The 22,330-nt window shown below is 42.8% G+C and overlaps 1 protein-coding gene across 1 annotated transcript in view; it reads left to right on the top strand.

Annotated features, from left to right (window-relative positions):
• COL25A1 (collagen type XXV alpha 1 chain) overlaps positions 1-22,330 on the top strand; it is a 341,058-nt gene that overhangs the window by 236,915 nt on the left and 81,813 nt on the right. The window contains exons 10-12 of the mRNA XM_068404174.1: positions 5,766-5,837; positions 6,713-6,820; positions 13,707-13,742. Coding sequence (XP_068260275.1) covers positions 5,766-5,837; positions 6,713-6,820; positions 13,707-13,742 — 216 coding nt within the window. The remainder of the gene's footprint in view (positions 1-5,765; positions 5,838-6,712; positions 6,821-13,706; positions 13,743-22,330) is intronic.

Genomic DNA, 22,330 nt, shown 5'->3' with positions numbered 1-22,330 from the left:
ACAGCTGTGACACTCTAGAGAGTGCCACATACCTGCTCCCAAGACTAGGATGTTGTCATTCCTGTCTTAAAAGCTAGGCAATGCATGTCTTCACTCACTACCACTTGGTTTGCATCTTGCCCCTTTTTAGTAATGCCAGAGGAACGGCGAGGAAGGAAGTGTCTGTACATCCTGTTCCTTTTTCTACAGCCCTGTCCTGTGACACAGAAAACATCATGTAGTCATTTTATCTCAAACTGCAGCTGTCCCAAAAAAAGTGCTGCAATACCAGACACTTGAGTTAGACCAATTTGATCAAAAAAACCTCTTTAAAAATATTTCATCCAATCCTACTAAATACCATAGAAGGAGCTTGAACCACTTACTCAATTCACATAACTGCAGTGGTCATAAAATTTGAAGAGAAACGTAAGCCAGGACAGAAGACTTTTGCTGTGAGAACCAACTTGGTTTTGGGGAGGACCAACCCATCTTGAAGTTAACTGGATGCTTACCACCAGTTTCAGTGAGAGTAGTAGGTTTGCCTTCAGGAAGGATATTTTGCGTAGGTCAGATGGTGATCATTCATCAGAACTCGTAACTGAGTTGTGTGGAAAAGGTATTTGCCTCACTGAAAATTCACCTAATATTAGGACCAAAATAGAGAAGTGCTGGCTTGTTCCAGTTTTGTTCATTTTAAGTGCAGTGTCAGGTAGAGTTCACTGTGAAAATACAGAGGTCATTATAGAAAATAACACTTTTATACTGATCTGTTTATGCTAGTTCTTAAACATTACATTTTTGTTATTTTAATACAAAATCTGAATCGTTTCATAATGTATTCAAATTAAAACTCTTTGTCGAATGATTGCCTAAGCAAAAAGAAATTCCTGGATCCTTGTCTTGTTGTGGTGCACTGTTTTAGTTAGCAGATTTGCTGATGGAGAAAGCAGCAGTTACGATAAAAGGGATTATATAAAAGAGCTCCTGCTGAGAGTCCATGGCACCGTACAGGCTGATACTGAACACTGTATTCCCCAGGGTGGGCACAATAATTAGCTGCAGGACTGGCACTTGGTCTGAGGGATTAATTAGAACTGGAGGTGGTGTTGGGGGAAGGTAAAGCAGCCATGAAGAGCGTCAGGATCGCTCTGGCCTGAAGCCTGTGTGATTTGATGTGAAATAGCAGCAGCTGGCTGTAACCTTAGGAAGTGCAAGTGAACAGCAGGTGGTAATTCCCGTCTCATTTACCATGTCTTCACAGGAACATGTAAGCTTGTGCAGCTTGGGTTTATTGGCAGGTCAGAAGAAAAGTCCTAAGGAGGACTGTGGTATTTACTATACTGAGCAAAAGCAATAGTCAAAATGGAGTGTACACAGCGTAGAGTAAAACCAGTAATGCTGTTGCTTAATGTTATTATGCTTGCCATACGACAAGGCTGTGATGACCTTATAATATTGACCTCAGATAGACCAATGCACAAAGCTGAATGTACTGTGAAAAATCTAGGACTGCTAGTGGGAATTACATCTTTGAAGGCTGTGATGGATGTAACGGGAGAACTACTTCATCTAAGTAAAAAATCAGACAGAGGGAATGATAAGATGTTCTGGCATCCTTCGGTTTTCTCAGTAGCCATTGTATGGAGACTAGTAGGCTTTGTCTACGTTTCCAGGTAGGTAAGCAGGACACTGAGTTATGTGTTCACATACCTGTTAGCCTCCACCAAGCATCATGTTTTGCTTGGCATTTGGGCAAAAATTGCAGTGAGGCATGCAACAAATGTGCTAATTTAGAAACTGTAACCAGCTAGCATTTCAGGGTGAGCTTGAGTTGCTGTCAGCAGAGGAATTTAGTGGCCCAGTGGTCGCTGTTGATCACTGTAGTGTTTTGTATTCTGTGAGGGCCTCCCAGGGTGTAGAGCAAGAGCCTTTCCTATGTGCAGTTCAAGAATCAAACCAAATAAAGAGAAAATTGAGTAACTTTAAATCCATCGTTGAGAACAGCTTTAGATAGAAAGAAAATAAAACAGATCTAGGGGATATTTGTGGCTATATTTATAGCAGAGTGACAGGAAAGGAAGAGAACTCATTTTGTGGGAAGGATAGCTCTTTTTATGCCTTTTTAGAAGCTCATTGTGTGCCAACATTATCTTTCATGGATGCCAGAAGATGCAATGCCCTCTAAAGCCTCCCACGCATGCGAAAACTATGTACCCGTTATAGTTTCTTTGCTGGGATCCATTCAATATTCCTGTGTTTCTGACTCTCTCCAAATATGCGTGTTACATATGGGGAGATGATCCAGGTCCAGGCTGGCATGGCTTGTCTCTGATCATTAGGTCTGAGATTATGCCTGCTTTGGGCAAAGGAAAGAAAGTTTTGTCCTACTTGAGAACAAACTGAAAGAAGTTACTAAGCTGCTGATGGAAGAGTACAGTTGTCCCCTTTTCTCATGAGTTGTTTATATAGGCAGAAAACTGTAGTACTGATAGCTACTCTTGAACTTGTCCATGTGGTGTTGGGAAGCATTGAGAATGCTGTAGTGGACTGTGAAGTTCTCTATCTAAATGTTTTTGTGGGGAGCTACACAAAGCTTCCAAAATTCTTTCATTTCTTCCCAAAAAAAAAATCTTTCATGGCAAACCAGTATATTTTCCGATTAAACTCCTTTCTTAATTAATTCTCAGCTCTCCTTCGTGTTCAAGATGAAATAAATGAAACCTAATGAGAGTTTTGAGTTTCCAGTTTGTAAAATGTCAAATTGCAAATACACTACATTTAGAGGTAGCTGAAAATTACTGTGCTGTAATCCTAAAGGCTGATAAGTAAAAATGAAGTTGTTAAAAGATTTTCTGTTTATCCCTTTTTTTAATAAATGAGATTTAAAGTTTATTGCTTGCTACTCAGATTTTAGTTCTTTCATAGATTTCTTGTTTGTACTCATTTCCATTACACGGGTATTGTAGTTCTATCTAGAAGAGGAATGGACCATGTGCACAGCAGGGCTAATGAGTCACAGATGTAAAGATTCTGGCATGTTACCATCTAATAACTTCTCTAACTTATATTCCATAATAAGATAAATGCAAATTTGATACATCTGTTTTCTAAATGATATATCATTCCAGTCTTAGCAGTGCCTCAGGAGTGAGTTTCTTTAAATGCTCAGAGTTTTAGCCTTTTTTGGTTTTGTTTTCTTTGTATTTGTTTATAAAGAGGAGATTTCAGGTCACTGAGCAATGCAGTTAGCCACACCATGGCTAGTAAAAGGCTGGTAAAACTGCCACTGGCTTTATGGGATCCACTTACAGGGTCTAGTTACATGGTGATGTCAGGGCAATGGTTGGACTCGATGATCCCAGAGGTCTCTTCCAACCTGATTGATTCTGTGATTCTGTGATTCTGGTCTCATCTTCCTTGTCTTATGGGTGTGTATCAGGAATAAAGCTGCTGAATGCAAATCCAAGGTGCTAGTGAAGGACATGTACGCATCAGAAAGTTACTCTGCCTTTTTTTTTGTAAAGACCAGTGCGGTCTTTGTGATCCAGAGGATCTCTGATGTGATTGCATGTGGAGATGAATAGAGCAAATATTTGCCATGTTGAAAGAAATTCTGCTGCAGCTGAGAGACTTGGCAGGCTGCTGTTGCCTGTTGGTGCTTTCCACCAGGCCAGCTGGGCTGCAAAGCGCTCGTGCACTGTGGCAATGTGGGTTGCCCCAGCACAGCCTTCATGCGGGATGTCTTGGAAGCCATCTTGTCTGGCAGCCAGAGCCAGACGAAGCCTTCCCTTTTGGAGGTGCCAAGCTGCAACCATGCAGCCATACACTTCAGGCCTCACAGAGGGGCTGTGCCACCAGCTCCACCTCATAGAGGTGGCATGTGTGCCTGCATGCATGTAGGGAACTTAAAGCTACCAGACTATATTTTATTCTGTGTTTCTCAGCCTGATGTCTTTTGGCATTGAACTTTAGCAGACAGTGTGCTACGCTAAAGGCAAGGAGAGGACTTGGGGATTTCTTTTTTTTGGAGTTCACTGCTCAAAGGTTTCAGCTTTATCAGAAGGTCTAATTCACACCCTACAAGGCAGCACAAGAAAGGTGTTGAACTGAGACCAAAATTCACCCCTTGTATTTTCACAGCAGGCCACGCTTACCGCACTCTTCTTTTTTGTACCAGTACAGTACAAGTTCTGCACATGTTAGTTGAGTAGGATATGAGAAAACATATGCAGCATACAGCACTTGAGGGGAAAAATTTTGCCCTGGATATGAAAATGTTGCTATGTATGTCTTGAAAAGGTTGACTTTGGCCATTCCGGACTACCCAAGATCTAGCAGTAGATTGTTGTTCGGTGTTTGTAGTTGTGTATGTACTACCAGTTTATGTGCTGAATGTCCTATGTTAAACAGAACAAGAGGAGCAGGATTTTAATTATACAAAGCGTTTCAAAATCCACCATCACTGCTGTCACATTCTGCAGTATTCCAGAGTCAAAGCTTTCCACGTAGCTCTCTTGAAGTGCTGTAGCACATTTTGATTGAAAATGGCTCAGTCATCCTCTGGCTGATAGTCTAACAACTGTCAAATGATCATAAAAATTTCTTGTAATTTTAAGGAAAGTCACCTCTGTGGGACTGCTCCTTCTAAAACCTCTTGATATTCTTGTTATAAAGTAACAACCTGCATCTGCAGTGTCATTCAAACCTAATTCTGTTTCCCATGCGACAGAGAGGCTGTTTCCTGTCAGTAGGCAATGTGGGTTATACTAAACATAGTGTTCGTTCTGTTTGTCTGTTAGTAAATTGTCTCTGTGATGTTTGTGTTGTGCTGTTTTGGTACCATGTTGTGCTGTGTCCCTAGGGTCTGCCAGGCTTCCCCACAGTCGCTGCTCTGCACAGTAATCAGATCCTCACCGTCAAGGTTTGTGGCTGGCAAGTACCTGTTCAGTCAGGTCTCTCTGTATCAGCATAAAAGTGCACATGAAAAATTGTTTTTACCATGGGATACCAATGAATCGTCATGGTGGACCTAAGCCAACCCTCACTGCTTTTGCATTGGTACAAGTACTCCTAATGCAAAGCATGGGGTCAAATCTATAACTGTGTACAGTGTTGTCCCCAGCAGCACCCGCGTTCCATGTGATCTTGGTCAGTATTTTATTTTCAGATGAGATTTGTCTGTAGCTGTGATTCCCAGAGGCATACAGGAGTGTGGAAAATGTCCGTGAACTCTATACTGCTTACATATAGAGTCAGCTATTTGTTTTAGATATCAGAGGTTTGATCTGTACATTTTTTCAAAGCACATTTGCAAATTAAGCAGGAAGGATTGAAGCAATCTGGCCAAGCTGGACCTCCAGTCCTTATTGAAATGACACCATTCTTCATGGCACAATATGCTGGTTAGAAAATCTGACTGAAAGCTGAACTGGTGCTTTGTCTGTAGAAGCTTTGCTGAAAGACAACGTATAAAAATACCGAATTTTAGAGCCTGGGTAATGAAAAAATTAGTACAAGAATTCTCACAGGAAATCTGGGGAGAAAAAGGTACAGTTAATTCATTGTATATGATTAATTCATAAAGTGGTATGTCCTGTACATTAAAGGTCAATTTCTTCAAAAGAGAACGCACAGTTTCTCTCAGGCAGAAGCACTGGTTTATATTATTTTAGGTATTACAAATCTAATGAATATGTCTTTATTTCTTTCTCGGGCCTTCTGATGTCTGTTCTTCAATTTTCTCATCTCTGATCTTCAACCTTTGAACTCACCTGCCTGATCAGATGGTGTTCCCTAAAATCAATCATGGGTTTCTCTCTGCTGATCAGCAGCTCATTAAACGCCGCCTCATTAAGGTAGTGCTTCATCTCACTGGAGTCTGGTTCTTCTTTACATTCAGTTTACTCTTTGCTGTACCTTTTTGTCAGATGCCTTCTTATAGCAGATTGTTCATTTGAAAATATTTTGGAATGAAGCAATTGTTAATGATATTAACAATTAAAAGGCTATGGGTAGCTTTGCTAAATGATCCACGTTTAAGGTGCAGTCAGCTTTTTTCACTGCTTTGCAGTGGTGTGCTGGAAATTAAATAACGAGCACCATTTTTTGGTGTCTTTTTTAAAGGAGAAGGTAATATGTTTTGGCAACTGTCTTGAAAATTAGCTTTTACAAATTAATAGGTATAAATCGTTAAGGGAGTTAGCTAATTGTTACTATAAAACAGCTCCACAAAACAGGTGAAAAATTATGTACAACTTTGTGGAAAAGCAGTTATTTTCCATGCTCTTTTTTTAAATCTATCCATGTATCATTGATGGGCTTGGAAAATTGCTGTGCAAACTGTATATTCTCACACATGACTTTTTTTACCTCAGCTTTGTTATCATTATGCCAATCGTGAAGCAAACAGCTGCTTATTGAAAACAGTTACTTGCTCTGGAAAACTGGATGAGTAAAATATTGCAAGGCTACCCCAAATTTTGGCTTATGTTCTGTGGGTAGGACAAGCAGTTTAGAATTTGAGCCTTCTGCTCTATGGCTGATTGCACTGGACAAACTCCCTGGTCTTCAAGGCAAAGTGCAGTCTCTGGCATAAGCAGTGAAGAAGCAAGTGTCCACCTCATGGCCGCTTCTTCCAGCCTGTCTTGCACTCTTTCTGGGTAAATCAATGTCTTTCTGTGTGGTTGATGCCTCTAAAGCAAACTTCTCACAAGTTTTTTTGTTGATTTAGGGGGACCAAGGACAAGCTGGACCCCCTGGGCCTCCAGGGCCACCAGGACCCAGAGGTCCCCCAGGAGATACCGGCAAAGATGGTCCTCGTGGGATGCCTGGCATACCGGTGAGTTAGTCTGTTGCTGTCATGCTGTCCAAATTCCTCTTGTGTGTGCCAGCTCAGTTTCAAAGACGTTTTCTGAGGTAAGATTGGCAAGTAAGACATGTGGAAGCTGAACCACAGACAGATTTCTTGGTGCACCTGAAGTCCCTCACACACGGAGCAAGTTCATAGCAGGGCCAAGAGTAACACCTAGGTTCCTTGCCTCTCACCCCTGACAGTTTCCCCCACATTCTAAGGTTTCTCTGTTGCTCACTGATGTTTAATAGCTGTATGAGGAGGGTCTGCCCCACTCCACAAGTAACAAATGTTTCTACTCAGACTTTGAGATACACAAGTAGAACAGTACCATTTTATTTGGCTCGTCCCCCCTATTTTCGTTAGAACAACCAGCAGAATCCAGTATATTGCTTATTGTTTGTTTTAGGCACAGGATCAGACCCACCGCGTTTGGCACTTCGTGACCTGATAATTAAACACTTTTTAAACAGATGCATAAACAGGACTTATTTTTTTAGGAAAATGAGTATGGTTTTGGTTTTATATTTCATAGCCTCCTTAATTTTCATTCTTTTGAAAGAAGTACCTCTCTTTTCATCACGAATGTTGCTGTGTTATCAGTATGGAAACGGAATCACAGGCAGGAAGGAGATGAGACAACTGAAATGCCACATGTACAGATGCACACACCCCTCTATAAGTAAAGATCGCGGCCGAGAGGGCACATAGGGAGCTAGCAAGGTGAGGACCAGTACTGGAAACAGAAATGGGTTTTTTTGAAGAAAAAGCATAGCTCATTATGTGGGGCCAGGACAGGAAGGCATAAAATTTCCCTGCAAGGCCTTTTTAGGTAAAACCAAGAAAGAAAATATCTATACTCCTGTTCTGGCCGTATTCAGATTGCCTCATCTGAAATTTTATTAACTCTACAAATATAATATAACATGATGATAATAGTAAGGCTCTGCTAAAATTTCCAATGAAAATGCAGCAAGGCTTGGCAATTAAGGCCTGTAGTAATCTAGGGTTGCTTTTGGTGGTGGTGGTTTTTTTTTTTTACCATCATTGCCCTTATAAGTTCTAGCTCAAGGTTATGAAATGATATTAAAAGTCTCTTGCATTCATTGCAATTCTTTACTTCGAGCACCTGCTCATTTCTTGCTAGTTCTGCAGCACATCAGGCTTTGGGCCTCATCTAGGCCTCCCTTGTGTTCTCTTCATGTGGTAAAATTGACTGCAGTCCGCAGAGTTGCTTCCGGTTTGGTGCAGTGAGGGTGAGACTGAAACCAGAAACCATTTCTGACTGCAGTGATACCATGGACAGTGGGATTGCATGCGCCCTCAGCAAGTTTGCTGATGACAACAAGCTGTGTGGTGTGGTTGACACGCTGGAGGGAAGGGATGCCATCCAGAGGGACCTTGACAGGCTTGAGAGCTGGGCCTGTGTGAACCACATGAAGTTCAACAAGGCCAAGTGCAAGGTCCTGCACGTGGGTCAGGGCAATCCCAAGCACAAATACAGGCTGGATGGAGAATGGATTGAGAGCAGCCCTGAGGAGAAGGACTTGGGGGTGATGGTTGATGAGAAGCTCAACATGAGCCGGCAATGTGCGCTTGCAGCCCAGAAAGCCAACTGTATCCTGGGCTGCATCAAAAGAAGCATGACCAGCGGGTTGAGGGAGGTGATTCTGCCCTTCTACTCTGCTCCCATGAGACCCCACCTGGAGTACTGCATCCAGCTCTGGGGCCCCCAACATAAGAAGGACAGGGAGCTGCTGGAGCAAGTCCATAGGAGGGCCACGAAGATGATCAGAGGGCTGGAGCACCTCTCCTATGAAGAGAGGCTGAGAGAGTTGGGGTTCTTCAGCCTGGAGAAAAGAAGGCTCCGGGGAGACCTTCTAGCAGCCTTCCAGTACCCGAAGGGGGCCTACAGGAAAGCTGGAGAGGGACTTTTTACAAGGGCATGTAGTGATAGGATGAGGGGTAACTGTTTTAAACTGAAAGAGGGTAGATTTAGATTAGATATGAGGAAGAAATTCTTTACTGTGAGGGTAGTGAGACACTGGAATAGGTTGCCCAGAGAAGTTGTGGATGCCCCCTCCCTGGCAGTGTTCAAGGCCAGGTTGGATGGGACTTTGAGCAGCCTGGTCTAGTGGAAGGTGTCCCTGCCTGTGGTAGGGGGGTTGGAACTAGATGATCTTTAAGGTCCCTTCCAACCCAAACCATTCTATGATTTTTATAATCCACATGCAACAAGCTAGGAGAATCATCTGATGTTGCTGATTACAATGTGACTGTGTCGCTTGGGATTTTGTGCTTCTTAGCAAAGGGAACATTAGTGTTTCTCATAACAGGAAAGTAATGCATTTTATGCAATGACGTCATTCCATTTTATAATAGTTCTGTAGTGATTTTGACTTTAGATGGCAAGAGAGAGTTTCTTTTTATAGTTTTTTAAGCAGTGGCTATCTTAAGCCCTATAGCATTATGGAAAATCAGTTCATAATACTGCCTTAGAATCAGATACAAACAAGCACTTGGATAGAAACCATCCAGATTTCTGACTGTTGTTACCATTCTTCTCCTTGCTGCTGCCCTGTACTCTCAGGTTAATGTTGCTGATCCTCACAAGGCTTGTTCCTCCATGGCTATGTGATATACAGTCAAGCAGGAGAAAGCGAGAACTTAGCCAAGAGGTAGTGACAGCTTTGTATTTTTGAAAGGCTTGCATAGACCTTTGAGATGAAGAGCTGAACTATACAATAGATGCACTGTATTATGAGGAGGGACATTGCAGTATCACACAACTATAGGAGGAAGTCCTTACAGTGGCCAACTACCATTAGAAGGCAGTCATTTTTTCTTTTGCAGTGCTCAGCAGAGCAGGGGCTTCTCACAGAATCACAGAATCAACCAGGTTGGAAGAGACCTCAAGGATCATCGAGTCCAACCGTTGCCCTGACACCACCCTGTCGACTAGACCATGGCACTAAGTGCCATGTCCAGTCTTTTCTTAAACACATCCAGAGATGGTGACTCCACCACCTCCCTGGGCAGCCCATTCCAATGTCTAATAACCCTTTCTGAAAAGAAATTCTTCCTAATGTCCAACCTGAACCTCCCCTGGCGAAGCTTGAGGCTGTGTCCTCTTGTCCTATCACTAGTTGCCTGGGAGAAGAGGCCGCCTCCCACTCTGCTACAGCCTCCCTTCAGGTAGTTGTAGACTGCAATAAGGTCACCTCTGAGCCTCCTCTTCTCCAGGCTAAACAACCCCAGCTCCCTCAGCCGTTCCTCGTAGGTCAGACCCTCCAGACCCTTCACCAGCTTGGTCGCCCTCCTCTGGACTCGCTCCAACACCTCAACATCTTTCTTGAAGTGCGGGACCCAGAACTGGACACAGTACTCAAGGTGTGGCCTCACCAGTGCCGAGTAGAGAGGGACGATCACTTCCCTAGACCGGCTGGCTACTCTGTTCCTAATAGAGGCCAGGATGCCATTGGCCTTCTTGGCCACCTGGGCACTGTGCTGGCTCATGTTTAGCCGGCTGTCGATCAACACCCCCAGGTCTCTTTCCACCGGGCCGCTTTCTAACCACTCTTTCCCCGGCCTGTAGCGCTGCGTGGGGTTATTGTGGCCAAAGTGTAAGACCCGGCACTTGTTCTTGTTGAACCTCATGCCGTTGGTCTCGGCCCATCTATCTAACCTGTCCAAATCCCTCTGTAGGGCCTTCCTACCCTCCAGCAGATCAACACTGCCACCCAGCTTGCTGTCATCTGCAAATTTGCTGAGGGTGCACTCAATCCCTACGTCTAGATCATCTATAAAGATATTGAACAGCACCGGCCCCAGAACTGAGCCCTGGGGAACACCGCTAGTGACCGGCCGCCAGTTGGACTTTGCCCCATTCACCACCACTCTCTGGGCTCGGCCATCCAGCCAGTTTTTAACCCATCGAAGAGTCCACCCATCCAAGACCCGGGCAGACAGTTTGTCTAGGAGGATGCTGTGGGAGGCAGTGTCGAATGCCTTACTGAAGTCTAGATAGACTACATCCACAGCCCTGCCCTCATCTACTAAGCGGGTCACTTTGTCATAGAAGGAGACCAGGTTGGTCAAGCAGGACCTGCCTTTCATGAATCCATGTTGGCTGGCCCCGATGCTCCGATTGTCCTGCATGTGCCGTGTAATGGCACTCAGGATGATCTGTTCCATCACCTTGCCTGGCACCGAGGTCAGGCTGACAGGCCTATAGTTCCCTGGATCATCCTTCCGACCCTTCTTGTAGATGGACGTTACATTTGCTAATTTCCAGTCAGCTGGAACTTCTCCAGTTAGCCAGGACTGCCAGTAGATAATCGAGAGTGGTTTGGCAAGTTCATTTGCCAGTTCCTTCATTACTCTGGGGTGAATCCCATCCGGACCCATAGCCTTGTGGGTGTCCAGCTGGCACAGCAGGTCACTAACCGTCTCCTCCTGGATTATGGGAGGTTCACACAGCCCCCCGTCCCTAACTTCAGGCTCTGGGGGCCAAGTCTCCTGAGGACAACCAGTCTTGACATTAAAGACCGAGGCAAAGAAGGCATTGAGCACCTCTGCCTTTTCCTCATCCCCTGACACTACACTACCCTCCTCATGCAGCAAGTGGTGGAGGCTCTCCTCGACCCTCCTTTTGCTGTTAATGTATTTGTAAAAGCTTTTTTTGTTATCTTTCACTGTAGCAGCCAAATCGAGCTCTAATTGAGCTTTGGCCCTTCTAATCTTCTCCCTACACGACCTGGCCACGTCCCTATAGACCTCCCGAGTTACCTGACCCTTCTTCCAGAGCAAGTAGGCTCTCTTTTTTTCCTTAAGTTCTAGCCTAAGTTCTCTGTTTAACCAGGCCGGTATTTTTCCCCGACGGCTTGTCTTCCTACACACCGGGACAGCCTGCTCCTGAATATTTAGCAATTCCCTTTTGAAGCATGTCCAGCCTTCCTGGACTCCTTTGCCCTTCAGGACCGCCTCTCAAGGGACTCGGTCCACCAACCTCTTAAACAGGCTAAAGTCTGCCCTGCGGAAATCTAAGGCAGAAGTTCTGCTCTTGCCCTTCCTTACTTCCCCCGCTATCGAAAACTCTTAACATTTCGTGGTTGCTATTCCCAATTCTCTTCCAGCCTATCATTCTCAAGCAAAGAGCTTTACAATCACCTGAACTATAAGATGATATTTTGGCCCTTGCTTTGCCCCATGCCCATACACTTGCAGTGTATCCTGAGAACGTCAGGCAGCCAGGGTAGCAAGGCACAGGGAGCAACTCCAGCAGCCACCATTACTTCTCTTTCACAGTGTAGCAGGGTTGAGGAGCAGCCTGTGTGCCCACACATCTCCATCTGTGTCATCACCACCTTGCATCCCAGAAGTGTGCATCCTGTTACAGATACTTAAAGCTTCTAGAGATGAGAATATGTTGGTTTCTTGGGCAGGAAATATTTAGACCTGAGGAGGCAGAAATGTTAGGGAACTGCTGTTGGGCATATTGCCAGCAGAGACAGCACCAAGGAAGAGTAAAGGTGTAAGAAAGGGTTGTGCAGCCTTCTGCTAAGCCTTTCTTTGGATGTCAACAACCTGTTGGAACCAGAACATACTTGTCTTCCTACAAAGTAATACCTAGAATAGGTGCCTTCCCTTTGCATCACACAGACACCAGCACGAAGACTGAAACTTTAACACCTCCGAAAAAGAAGTAAAAGAACAACTTTTTTTTGCTGGTAGTAAGATAGTAGAATATGATACAAACTCTTGAAATTATTTCACCATTATTTCCCAACATTTATGAGGATATCTTGATGCTCACTTCAGGCTGTGTAATTGCTGTATACCTAAGTTAGCAAGGGTTCAGAGTGAGCTGAAAAGTCCCAACAGGCTTGGGTAATTAGCTGTCAGAAACCTATGTCTCTGTGGTTTCTCTGTCTTGGGTGTCTCAGTGTGTTTGCAGATGCTATGTGTTTCCTTCTGAATGCAATGTGCACATATCCAGAGAAGCAGTTCTGATTCTTTTCATTTGCCAGGAACAACATCAGAACAGTTCTCAACAGCTTTTTGACACGTTTTCTTTTATGACAAAGCTGCTAAAGAAGATCCTGCAGCTGTGCTGATACAACAGCACATGGACTGCCCTATGCTCTATTGGGTTTACAAGGGAGTGATCACTGAACCAGATCACTGAAACAATAGGAACCCTGGTTTTCAGTTGGGTATTTTTAGCCCGCGTTGTACAACTGATATATTTTACTGTCTTTACAGACAGTTGTATGTGTTCGTATGGGAAGAAAGGGGAGAAGACAGATTCTGACTTTATGTAGGGCTGTGTCCACAGAAAGAGAATACATTGCAAAAATGATTAGTTATCCTTTTGAAAGCCAGTCCAGGTATTTAACAGCTGAGTAATTATTGCATGGCTTCAAATACCAATATTCATGGGTTCATGGAACATGATAATCTGCAATGGTAAGTTATGCCTGCTGACTGAGGTGATGACACAGAGCAGTAATTTTGGAATATGTAAACAGTAGGATTCAGCACATATGTGAAAATAACCTTTCTCTGTGTCCTTTAGCACCACTGACTGGAGTGAAACTGGATTGTTTGAAACCAAGGGACAGAGTCAGGACACCAATATTTAACTGTTGCCTTGAGAACTATACCATTACACGATGGTGAAATAGTACTTTGCCTCTTAAAATGTCTGAGATTCAGCCTACTAGTTTAAAAAGCAAGAAAGTAATATATTTAATGTGCAGTCAGCTGCCATACATGTTTAAGAATGGATTTTTTAACATATTTTATTATTAAGTAGAAAACTGAATTCAAGACATGTTACTGAAATTATTCATTCCTTCTTTTTTATTTTAAGGGTGAGCCAGGAAAACCAGGAGAACAAGGATTGACAGTAAGTACTCTTCCAGTTTGCTAAGGAACTGTAACAGATACATGAGATATGCACTTTTTAAAATGTGAAATTCCAAAAAGCTTTATAGCTGTGTATTTCCTAACCTTCCTTTGTCACAGACTATTTGAAGCCTCATTTGTGATGAAAACATGAGAAAGACAACGTTCTGTTTTTACATACAGTTGGGTGTCATATAAGGCCAACTTCTTCTTTAAGCTTGCAGAAGTAGAGGGAAATAAAACAGCTAAGGGCACAGCAAAGAAAAAAGAGCCAAGCCAGGTGTTCCCAGTTCCTGGCCCCCACTTATCACTGTCTCTGAAGTTGAGCTGTTTCTACCTTGAGACCATTGAGCAGCACAAGAACCATCTACTTGTTTTAAGGGCCAAAATGCCAGCTGTCTCTGTGGCAATAGCTCTTGCCCTTTGCCTGGTGGAACAGTGAAGACACAGCACAGCATACTGGAACTCAGAATATTCTCCTCTCCTGAGGTTTTTTTTTTTTTTTTCCTCTGTGTGTGAGAATGTAACAGCCAAATGAATGCATTTCTTGAAAATATTCCGATGTGGGAGTAGATGTTTTCTGTTGCATCAGGAACTAATTAACCCTGTTCATTTGGAAGCAACTTGAAGCTCCACTGGTTGTAAATCAGCTTCAGCCACAGGGTAAGGCATCAGAAATTTCTGCCTGTCACATATTCCCAGAACTGTGAAACATACGGTGTTTTTTTTCCCCTTAAGATCTCCCTAAACACTCATGGTCATTCTTATTTTTATGAGAGATGACAGAATTGTAGCTCTTGGCATGTGGTTTTGATTCCTGAATGCTTCTGAGGAAGAAGATTATATGCTCAGTAATCAGTGTAGATATGATTGCTATCTGTTTGAATTTACGAAGTTTTAAACAGATGTGATGATATTTTACCTTGACAAATTGCAAAACATCTTGAATTGACAAAATCCAATATCTTTTGGAAGAAAAAACTAATATTCTGAGACTTGGAAATACCTGCTGTGATCAGGCAGTTAAGTCCTGTACTTTTTCATTTTGAGATAATGGTTTAACAAAACCAAAATTGAAGCCTCCCAAAGGTGCCACCTAGTGTTTTAGCATGCTTCTGGGCTCTTTTTGTTCTGTCCTTTTGGTTTCTGAGGGCCTGCTAATAATAGGTGCAATAGCTGGGAAGGGATGTTTTTTTGTTTGTTTTGTTTTATTTGGAATATTCTCATATTTGACCTCTGGACAAAACTCACTCAGATTCTGCAACAGTGTCTTCCTTCTATTCAAGACCAGAACTTCAGGGTCACAGAATCCCTGAGGGCTTTTGTAGCAAAACATAGTCCGTCACCTTTTAGTCTCCATGTTCAGAAGATTCCCACTGCTCTAAAGTAACCACCTGAGTGTAAGAACTGAAGAATTGCTTCTGATCTGTTTCAAGTGAGATGGCTTAAATGTTAGGTTGTGTATAGATCAAGTAACGAGCATCAGAGTATCAGGGAGGTAATTAATTTCTTCTTATTCTTCTTGGTGCTTCTGACATACTGTTTATGCCAGTACAGATTTCCAGACTCTCTTCCCTGCAGAAAGTGCTACAATTATTCAGGTGCTGCCTAGCTGCTTCTGACATTTTCCGTCATGCATTTCTGCACTCAGATACCTCTCTATTTCCACATTGGAAATTGAGACACTACTGCAGAAATGGCTTATTTCCCAATAAGTATGCTGTAAAATTGTGTTGCCAGAGAAAACAGGTATAGTTTGCTGTGGAGAACACAGGCCTTTGCCTACCTGAAATTCTTTTTCTGTATTATGCATGTATTATATTTTCAAAGTAAATGAAAATGAAGATTTCTGCCCAGAGGAGCTTCTAGGTCAGTTCTGAAGGAATTCTTTTGTAAGGACTTGCCTTTGTTTCACACCAAGAGTCTCAAGTCCGAGTTAGCTTCCCATTTTTAATTCCTCATGAAATTGAAAATGTGAAGTCAATGGGTCGCATAAAGGTCCTCCTTGACCAACCTGATCTCCTTCTATGACAAAGTGACCCGCTTAGTAGATGAGGGCAGGGCTGTGGATGTAGTCTATCTAGACTTCAGTAAGGCATTCGACACTGTCTCCCACAGCATCCTCCTAGACAAATTGGCTGCCCGAGGCTTGGATGGGTGGACTCTTCGATGGGTTAAAAACTGGCTGGATGGCCGAGCCCAGAGAGTGGTGGTGAATGGGGCAAAGTCCAACTGGCGGCCGGTCACTAGCGGTGTTCCCCAGGGCTCAGTTCTGGGGCCGGTGCTGTTCAATATCTTTATAGATGATCTAGACGTAGGGATTGAGTGCACCCTCAGCAAATTTGCAGATGACAGCAAGCTGGGTGGCAGTGTTGATCTGCTGGAGGGTAGGAAGGCCCTACAGAGGGATTTGGACAGGTTAGATAGATGGGCCGAGACCAACGGCATGAGGTTCAACAAGAACAAGTGCCGGGTCTTACACTTTGGCCACAACAACCCCACGCAGCGCTACAGGCCGGGGAAAGAGTGGTTAGAAAGCGGCCCGGTGGAAAGAGACCTGGGGGTGTTGATCGACAGCCGGCTAAACATGAGTCAGCCTGTGCCCAGGTGGCCAAGAAGGCCAATGGCATCCTGGCCTCTATTAGGAACAGAGTAGCCAGCCGGTCTAGGGAAGTGATCGTCCCTCTCTACTCGGCACTGGTGAGGCCACACCTTGAGTACTGTGTCCAGTTCTGGGTCCCGCACTTCAAGAAAGATGTTGAGGTGTTGGAGCGAGTCCAGAGGAGGGCGACCAAGCTGGTGAAGGGTCTGGAGGGTCTGACCTACGAGGAACGGCTGAGGGAGCTGGGGTTGTTTAGCCTGGAGAAGAGGAGGCTCCGAGGTGACCTTATTGCAGTCTACAACTACCTGAAGGGAGGTTGTAGTGAAGTGGGAGTTGGCCTCTTCTCCCAGGCAACTAGCGATAGGACAAGAGGACATAGCTTCAAGCTTCGCCAGGGGAGGTTCAGGTTGGACATTAGGAAGAATTTCTTCTCAGAAAGGGTCATTAGACATTGGAATGGGCTGCCCAGGGAGGTGGTGGAGTCACCATCTCTGGATGTGTTTAAGAAAAGACTGGACATGGCACTCAGTGCCATGGTCTAGTCGACAGGGTTGTGTCAGGGCAATGGTTGGACTCGATGATCCCAGAGGTCTCTTCCAACCTGATTGACTCTGTGATTCTGTGGAAGTACTACCAGTTGTGGTCTTCCTAGAGGTCCACTTGTTGGGATGTACTGTAGTTTCCTACTTGCCCACATGTCCAAGGCCCTTTCCAGTAAGAAGCAAGTACTGTGGCATGTATTCTGGTTCTTTGTCCAGGACAGAGGCAAGATACAGCCAAGGAGAGCACCAGATGCTGTGAAACAATCCCTACACTTCGGATGTACTTGCTGAAGGTTGTGCAAGATGAAGGCTATTTGTAGCCTATAGGATCACAATCTCAGCAGCTTTAAATCCCATGGTCCTGTTCAAGTGAAGAAGAACTGCAAGCCTGACCTCTAGATTGTAATAATGGGGATAGAAGCTTTTCTCTTTCAAAAGCGTTTTTAACACCTGTATTCGGTAACATGCCTTGGTATTTCTAGATGAATGTACAGGTAATTGATAGAGCTGGTAAACTCAGTTTTAACCTGTGAACCAACAAAGGCACAGCTTGAAATTACTTAGTTTTCTATTTTCTCTTCTCATAAGAAGTGGAATAAATAAGAGTACAAGACAGTAGATAATGAGATAACAGTGTTTTCCAGCTTGTGTCTCAGATCGTACCACAAGCCTGTTACACAAGTTGAGTAACTTGTGACCTACTCAAACAATGTGTGCCTTGATTCACAAGAAGTTGAATTAATTTTAATGCATTTGGAGTTCTGGGAATGTTCATGTTCTCCTTTCAGTGAAATAGGAAATCCAGTGGCTCTAGTGAAGACATGGCAATTTACTCCAACTGAGAATCTGCTGCCATGTTCTCCTCCATTTTAGTGAAGTTCTGTGTCAATAAAGAAAACGAAAATCATGTTTAAGATGATGTTGTGAGAGAGGGCAGTAATAACCTTTCTCCCTCTCAGGCAGGGTAGATTGGCTTGGACCATACACAGAGAATGACAATGTTTGAGTTCTCTAGCGCGAGTTCTGCTTTGGCATGAGAGAGCTCAACCTATCTTAGGTGCACAAGGGAAATTTGCCTTGAAGACAGGGCCTCTCTTTTCCCCCTTTCCAGTGTAAGTTATGGGTAGGCTGGGGAAGGGTGGTGAGAAGAGAGGTTTAGGAAAGCTAGGTGTTGCTTGCAGGGGTCTCTCATTCCCTGTTGAAAATCTTTCCAGATTATAGAAGTGCTAGTGTGCTTCTACTGCTCTTCCGTCCTTGCGGCTGAGATGTTGGGGAGAGCTGTTTGCAAGGATTTTTTGGCTCTCTGTGTTGCTGTGTCAAGAAGAATCTGTTTTCTCTTTGAGCCAAGAAAGTTCAATTTCTTTTCAGGTGTGATGGAGGCTTAGGTTTAAGTTAAAAAGGCGTGACTGTAAGCATCTTTAATGTTAGAAGGGAATGTAAGAATGACGAGTTAGTTGCAATTTGTGTGTGGTTTCCACGGCACTTCAAAGCCCTGCAGATCTACTTTCTACAAGAGTTGAAGGTATCATTCCTCTGTGCAGAAAGGATTAAGAGAATTCAGAGGGAGGCCAAGCAGTGGGGCGACCAAAGGGATCAAGTTTTGAAATGTTATGTGGAACTAGCAAAATGTATGCTATGCGAGAGGGAAGGCCAGCAGTTTCCTTAACTTTTCAACCTTTTCAGTTAAAGTTCTGTCCTACCTCTCATAATTCATCCTTCTTCCCACACCATTTGTCTGCTCTTCCTGGTGATAAGGACTCTTAAATACCATACAAGAGTGTTTCTGTTTTATCTTCTCATTTTCAGAATGAATCATAAATGAATTTGTGATTCTTTTCTATCCAAGAGCTAGGGTTTCTGGTTGCAGACTATTCATGAGAACTTCAAGTGAGCCAGTGATGGGAAATCTTAAAGACTGACAATGATAGATCGACATTTTCAGATTCATAAGCTGCAATAGGATAGAAGGTGTGCATGGAGTGTTTTTGTTTGTAATTTCCACGTGGGAGAGTTTTTGATGCTTTTATGTTTAAAGTATTTTAAACTAGTACATAGTAATAAAGATTTGGAAGATGAAAATTTGCAATGTTTTCAGCCTCTTGGAAAAGAAGTAAATTTAAGCATGTTCAGTGTATGAATCAGCCATTTCTTGTCACTGAAAAAAAAATATACGTTATTTTATCCCCCAAAACTGGCTTTAAAGACAGATAAGTAATTTTACAGATGTTTTGCATGAACAGAAAAGTTCAGAATAACCAGAGAATTCAGGTAAAGGTGTCTCTTTGCAAAAGGAATCTATACTATAATGATCAACCCAAATGTAAAATCCCTCTGCTTTAAGTTATATTGTTTTGCAAACTAGTAGTTTTGTGCTTTTACAGTCTTGCTGGGCATCTGTTCAAGAAAGTAAGACCTAATGTTACTAGTTATTCAGCATAAAGAGGATGTTCTTCCAAAGGACATTGCCATTTCTGTGAAAGACAGTGGAAAAGTGTAACCTAGCAGTTAAGTCTGCAAAATGTCACATCTTTAAAATGAATTAATATTAATTTTTCATCTTAGGTTAAAATGAACAAAGTGAACTCGCAGGGACCAGGCAGAACTGACTGGGAAGTGCTGCTGGCTTCAATTCAGCCTTTCAGGCCAATGGCTGAGGCCAGATCCTCAGCTGGTGTGAATCTTCATAGCTCCTCTGGGAAACTACTAATTGTGATTTTGTTTTCAATGGCCAGAGTTCTGCAGCAGCCTTCTTTGTTTCATTCTGGTGGCATGTTCAGAGTAAATTTTATAAGGTGTTGTTCTTAAGCTGTTTAGCTGCAAAAGTTTACTAAGGACTAGCAGATGAAATGGAAATTCTCAGCCTGTGCCTCTCACAGCAACTATTATTTTTTTCCCCAGTACAATTGCATTGGCCTTAACTTGCAGGAGATCTCAAGAAAAATAGTCTTCAGTATTTTGTAACCTCTGTACTTCGGTAATGGCTGCCACAACAATGCAACAATGACTAAGAGAATGATGATAAGAAGCTGTGCCTGAGCACTAATTAATAGTTATTGCTGTTCTTTTCGTCAATTAAGGTGGATAGCATGGGAGGGGAGCACTGCTTAATCAGAAGTTATATGAGGTTTCCCATTGTGGTTATTAGCTGGTTGTTCTCTTATCTAGGTGATTCATCAATTCTAAAGCATTGCACATTTCAATACTAGTACTCTAGAAATTGTAATCTTTATGAAACACTCTTCAGCCATGCAGGAACACATTTTCAGAATTCCATCATGCACCCACTATACACGGAAAATGGGATCAGTGGGTGGAATACAGGCTCCACCGAAATGCAGATGAAACCTATGCTTTCCTCTTCATGTACATCTGCTAGTTCAGGTTTCCTGCTTAAGTTCTTTACGCCATTAGACTGGTAAGAAATTGGTTTTGTGGGAGTAAGGAAGTGATCGTCCCCCTGTACTCGTCAGTGGTGAGATTGCACCTCGAATACTGTGTTCAGTTTTGGGCCCCTCCTACAAGAAAGGCGTTGAGGTGCTGGAGTGTGTCCAAAGAAGGGCAACGAAGCTGGTGAAGGGTCTAGAGAGCAAGTCTTACAAGAAGCGGCTGAGGGAACTGGGGTTGTTTAGTTTGGAGAAAAGGAGGCTCAGGGGAGACCTTATTGCTCTCTACAACTACCTGAAAGGAGGCTGTAGCAAGGTGAGTGTCAGTATCTTTTCTCAAGTGATAGGATGAGAGGAAATGGCCTCAAGTTGTGCCAGGGGAGATTTAGATTGGATATTGTGAAAAATTTCTTCACCAAAAGGGTTATCAAGCATTGGAACAGGCTGCTCAGGGAAGCGGTGGAGGCACCATCCCCGGAGGTATTTAAAGGATGTGTAGATGTGGTGCTTAGGGACATGGTTTAGTGGTGGACTTGGTAGTGGTGGGTTAGTGGTTGGACTTGATGATCTTAAAGGTCCTTTCCAACCCAAATGATTCTATGATTCTATTCTGAGTGTTTAATGATTCGTATAGGCACCAAAGTGCCTATACCTGTTCTCAGGGACAGTCTTGGAACTTCTTTTGTCCCATAGAAATATAGACACAGTACCTCCTAGAGGCCTTCTAGTTACAAAGAGCTTTTACTTTACATAGGAAGTATTGAAGTTTAAAAAAAAAAAAGGACTTTTTCTTTTTTTTGCAAAGCTTTGGAATAAGAGAGTTTTTGTATGACAGTGTATTGCACCATTGTGACGTGTTTTACTGTATAACTTTTTCAGTATACAAAAACATTCACTTTTTCTTTATATTTTTGTTAGGCATTTTCATTGGGTGTGTGTGCTCACTCTCCATGATCTCTGATACTTTGTAAAACAAATCATTACTGCTGCCCCAGACCTGCAAATTGAAAATGCTCAAACTTTCTATTTCATGCATTTCTCTAAATGTTAAGCAACTGAGTCACTATAAGTTGAATAAAAAAACACTTTGAAAGGCTGCTGCTAAGGTATCACACCCTGAATTACTGTGCTTTGAAACTGCAACTTTAACCTTTACAGGGCAGAATTATTTCTAATTTCACAGCTTGCTAAAGTACAATGAACAGAGTAAGCTTAAAAGGGAAATATAATTGTAACATTAGAAGGGAGGTCTAGGAAGAATTCTGGACTCAGAACATGTGTTCTAACTACATTGAGGTCAGTCTTTTCAGTTTTTTTTTAATTTATTCCAATAGTTATTTGTCAAGGCCAAACTGAAGTGTCCAACTTCATTTGATCATTTCTATGACGCCAAGATTTGATATGATACAAGCTCTGGAGGTCTGTTGATTTCAGAAAACAGTGATTGAAGAGTGGCAGTCATAGTGGAAATATTTTACCTTTTGAAAACATAGTTGCATAGAAGACTTTTATAAACATTTGTTTATCATTGGTTACCCAGCTTTCCAAGTGCTTAAGTAACTATCAAGTAATTCTCCATCTCCAGAGAAACACAGATAGCAGTTGATTTTCTTTGGAGCAATGCACCTTTTTCCATCCTCCTGTTGAGGAGCTATTTGAATGAGAACCTAATTCAGTGAAGCCTGCAACAGCTTGTCATATCTGCCTAGCTAGTTTACTCAATTGCACATGATGGCAAAGGGTTCTTTCTTTGAAAGAACCTTCAAAGGGTTCTTCTGAAGTCATCATGGTATCTGAAAGAGTGAGAACTGTTTTTAATTTTTATTACAATTAGTTATCTTCCTATTCTGGGCAACTCTCACAACCAAAATTTTCATCCCTCTCAGTTGAAGCTTCTCAGTGAATGTGTATAAATTTAAAGAAAAGTAGCATAACTTTCAAAAATGCTAAGCAGTTACTTCATCCAAAGAGTTTTCATGAACTTTCACTGGAATTTTTGAAGCCTAGATGCTCTTTATAAAATGAGCTTTTAACATTAGTCACCAGTGGTTTGGGAGCTGAT

This window comes from Nyctibius grandis, chromosome 6 (assembly GCF_013368605.1).
Source record: "Nyctibius grandis isolate bNycGra1 chromosome 6, bNycGra1.pri, whole genome shotgun sequence".
Lineage (NCBI taxonomy): Eukaryota > Metazoa > Chordata > Aves > Nyctibiiformes > Nyctibiidae > Nyctibius > Nyctibius grandis.
The sequence above is the reverse complement of the archived record's forward strand: the minus strand, read 5'-3'. Positions and strand labels throughout refer to the sequence as shown.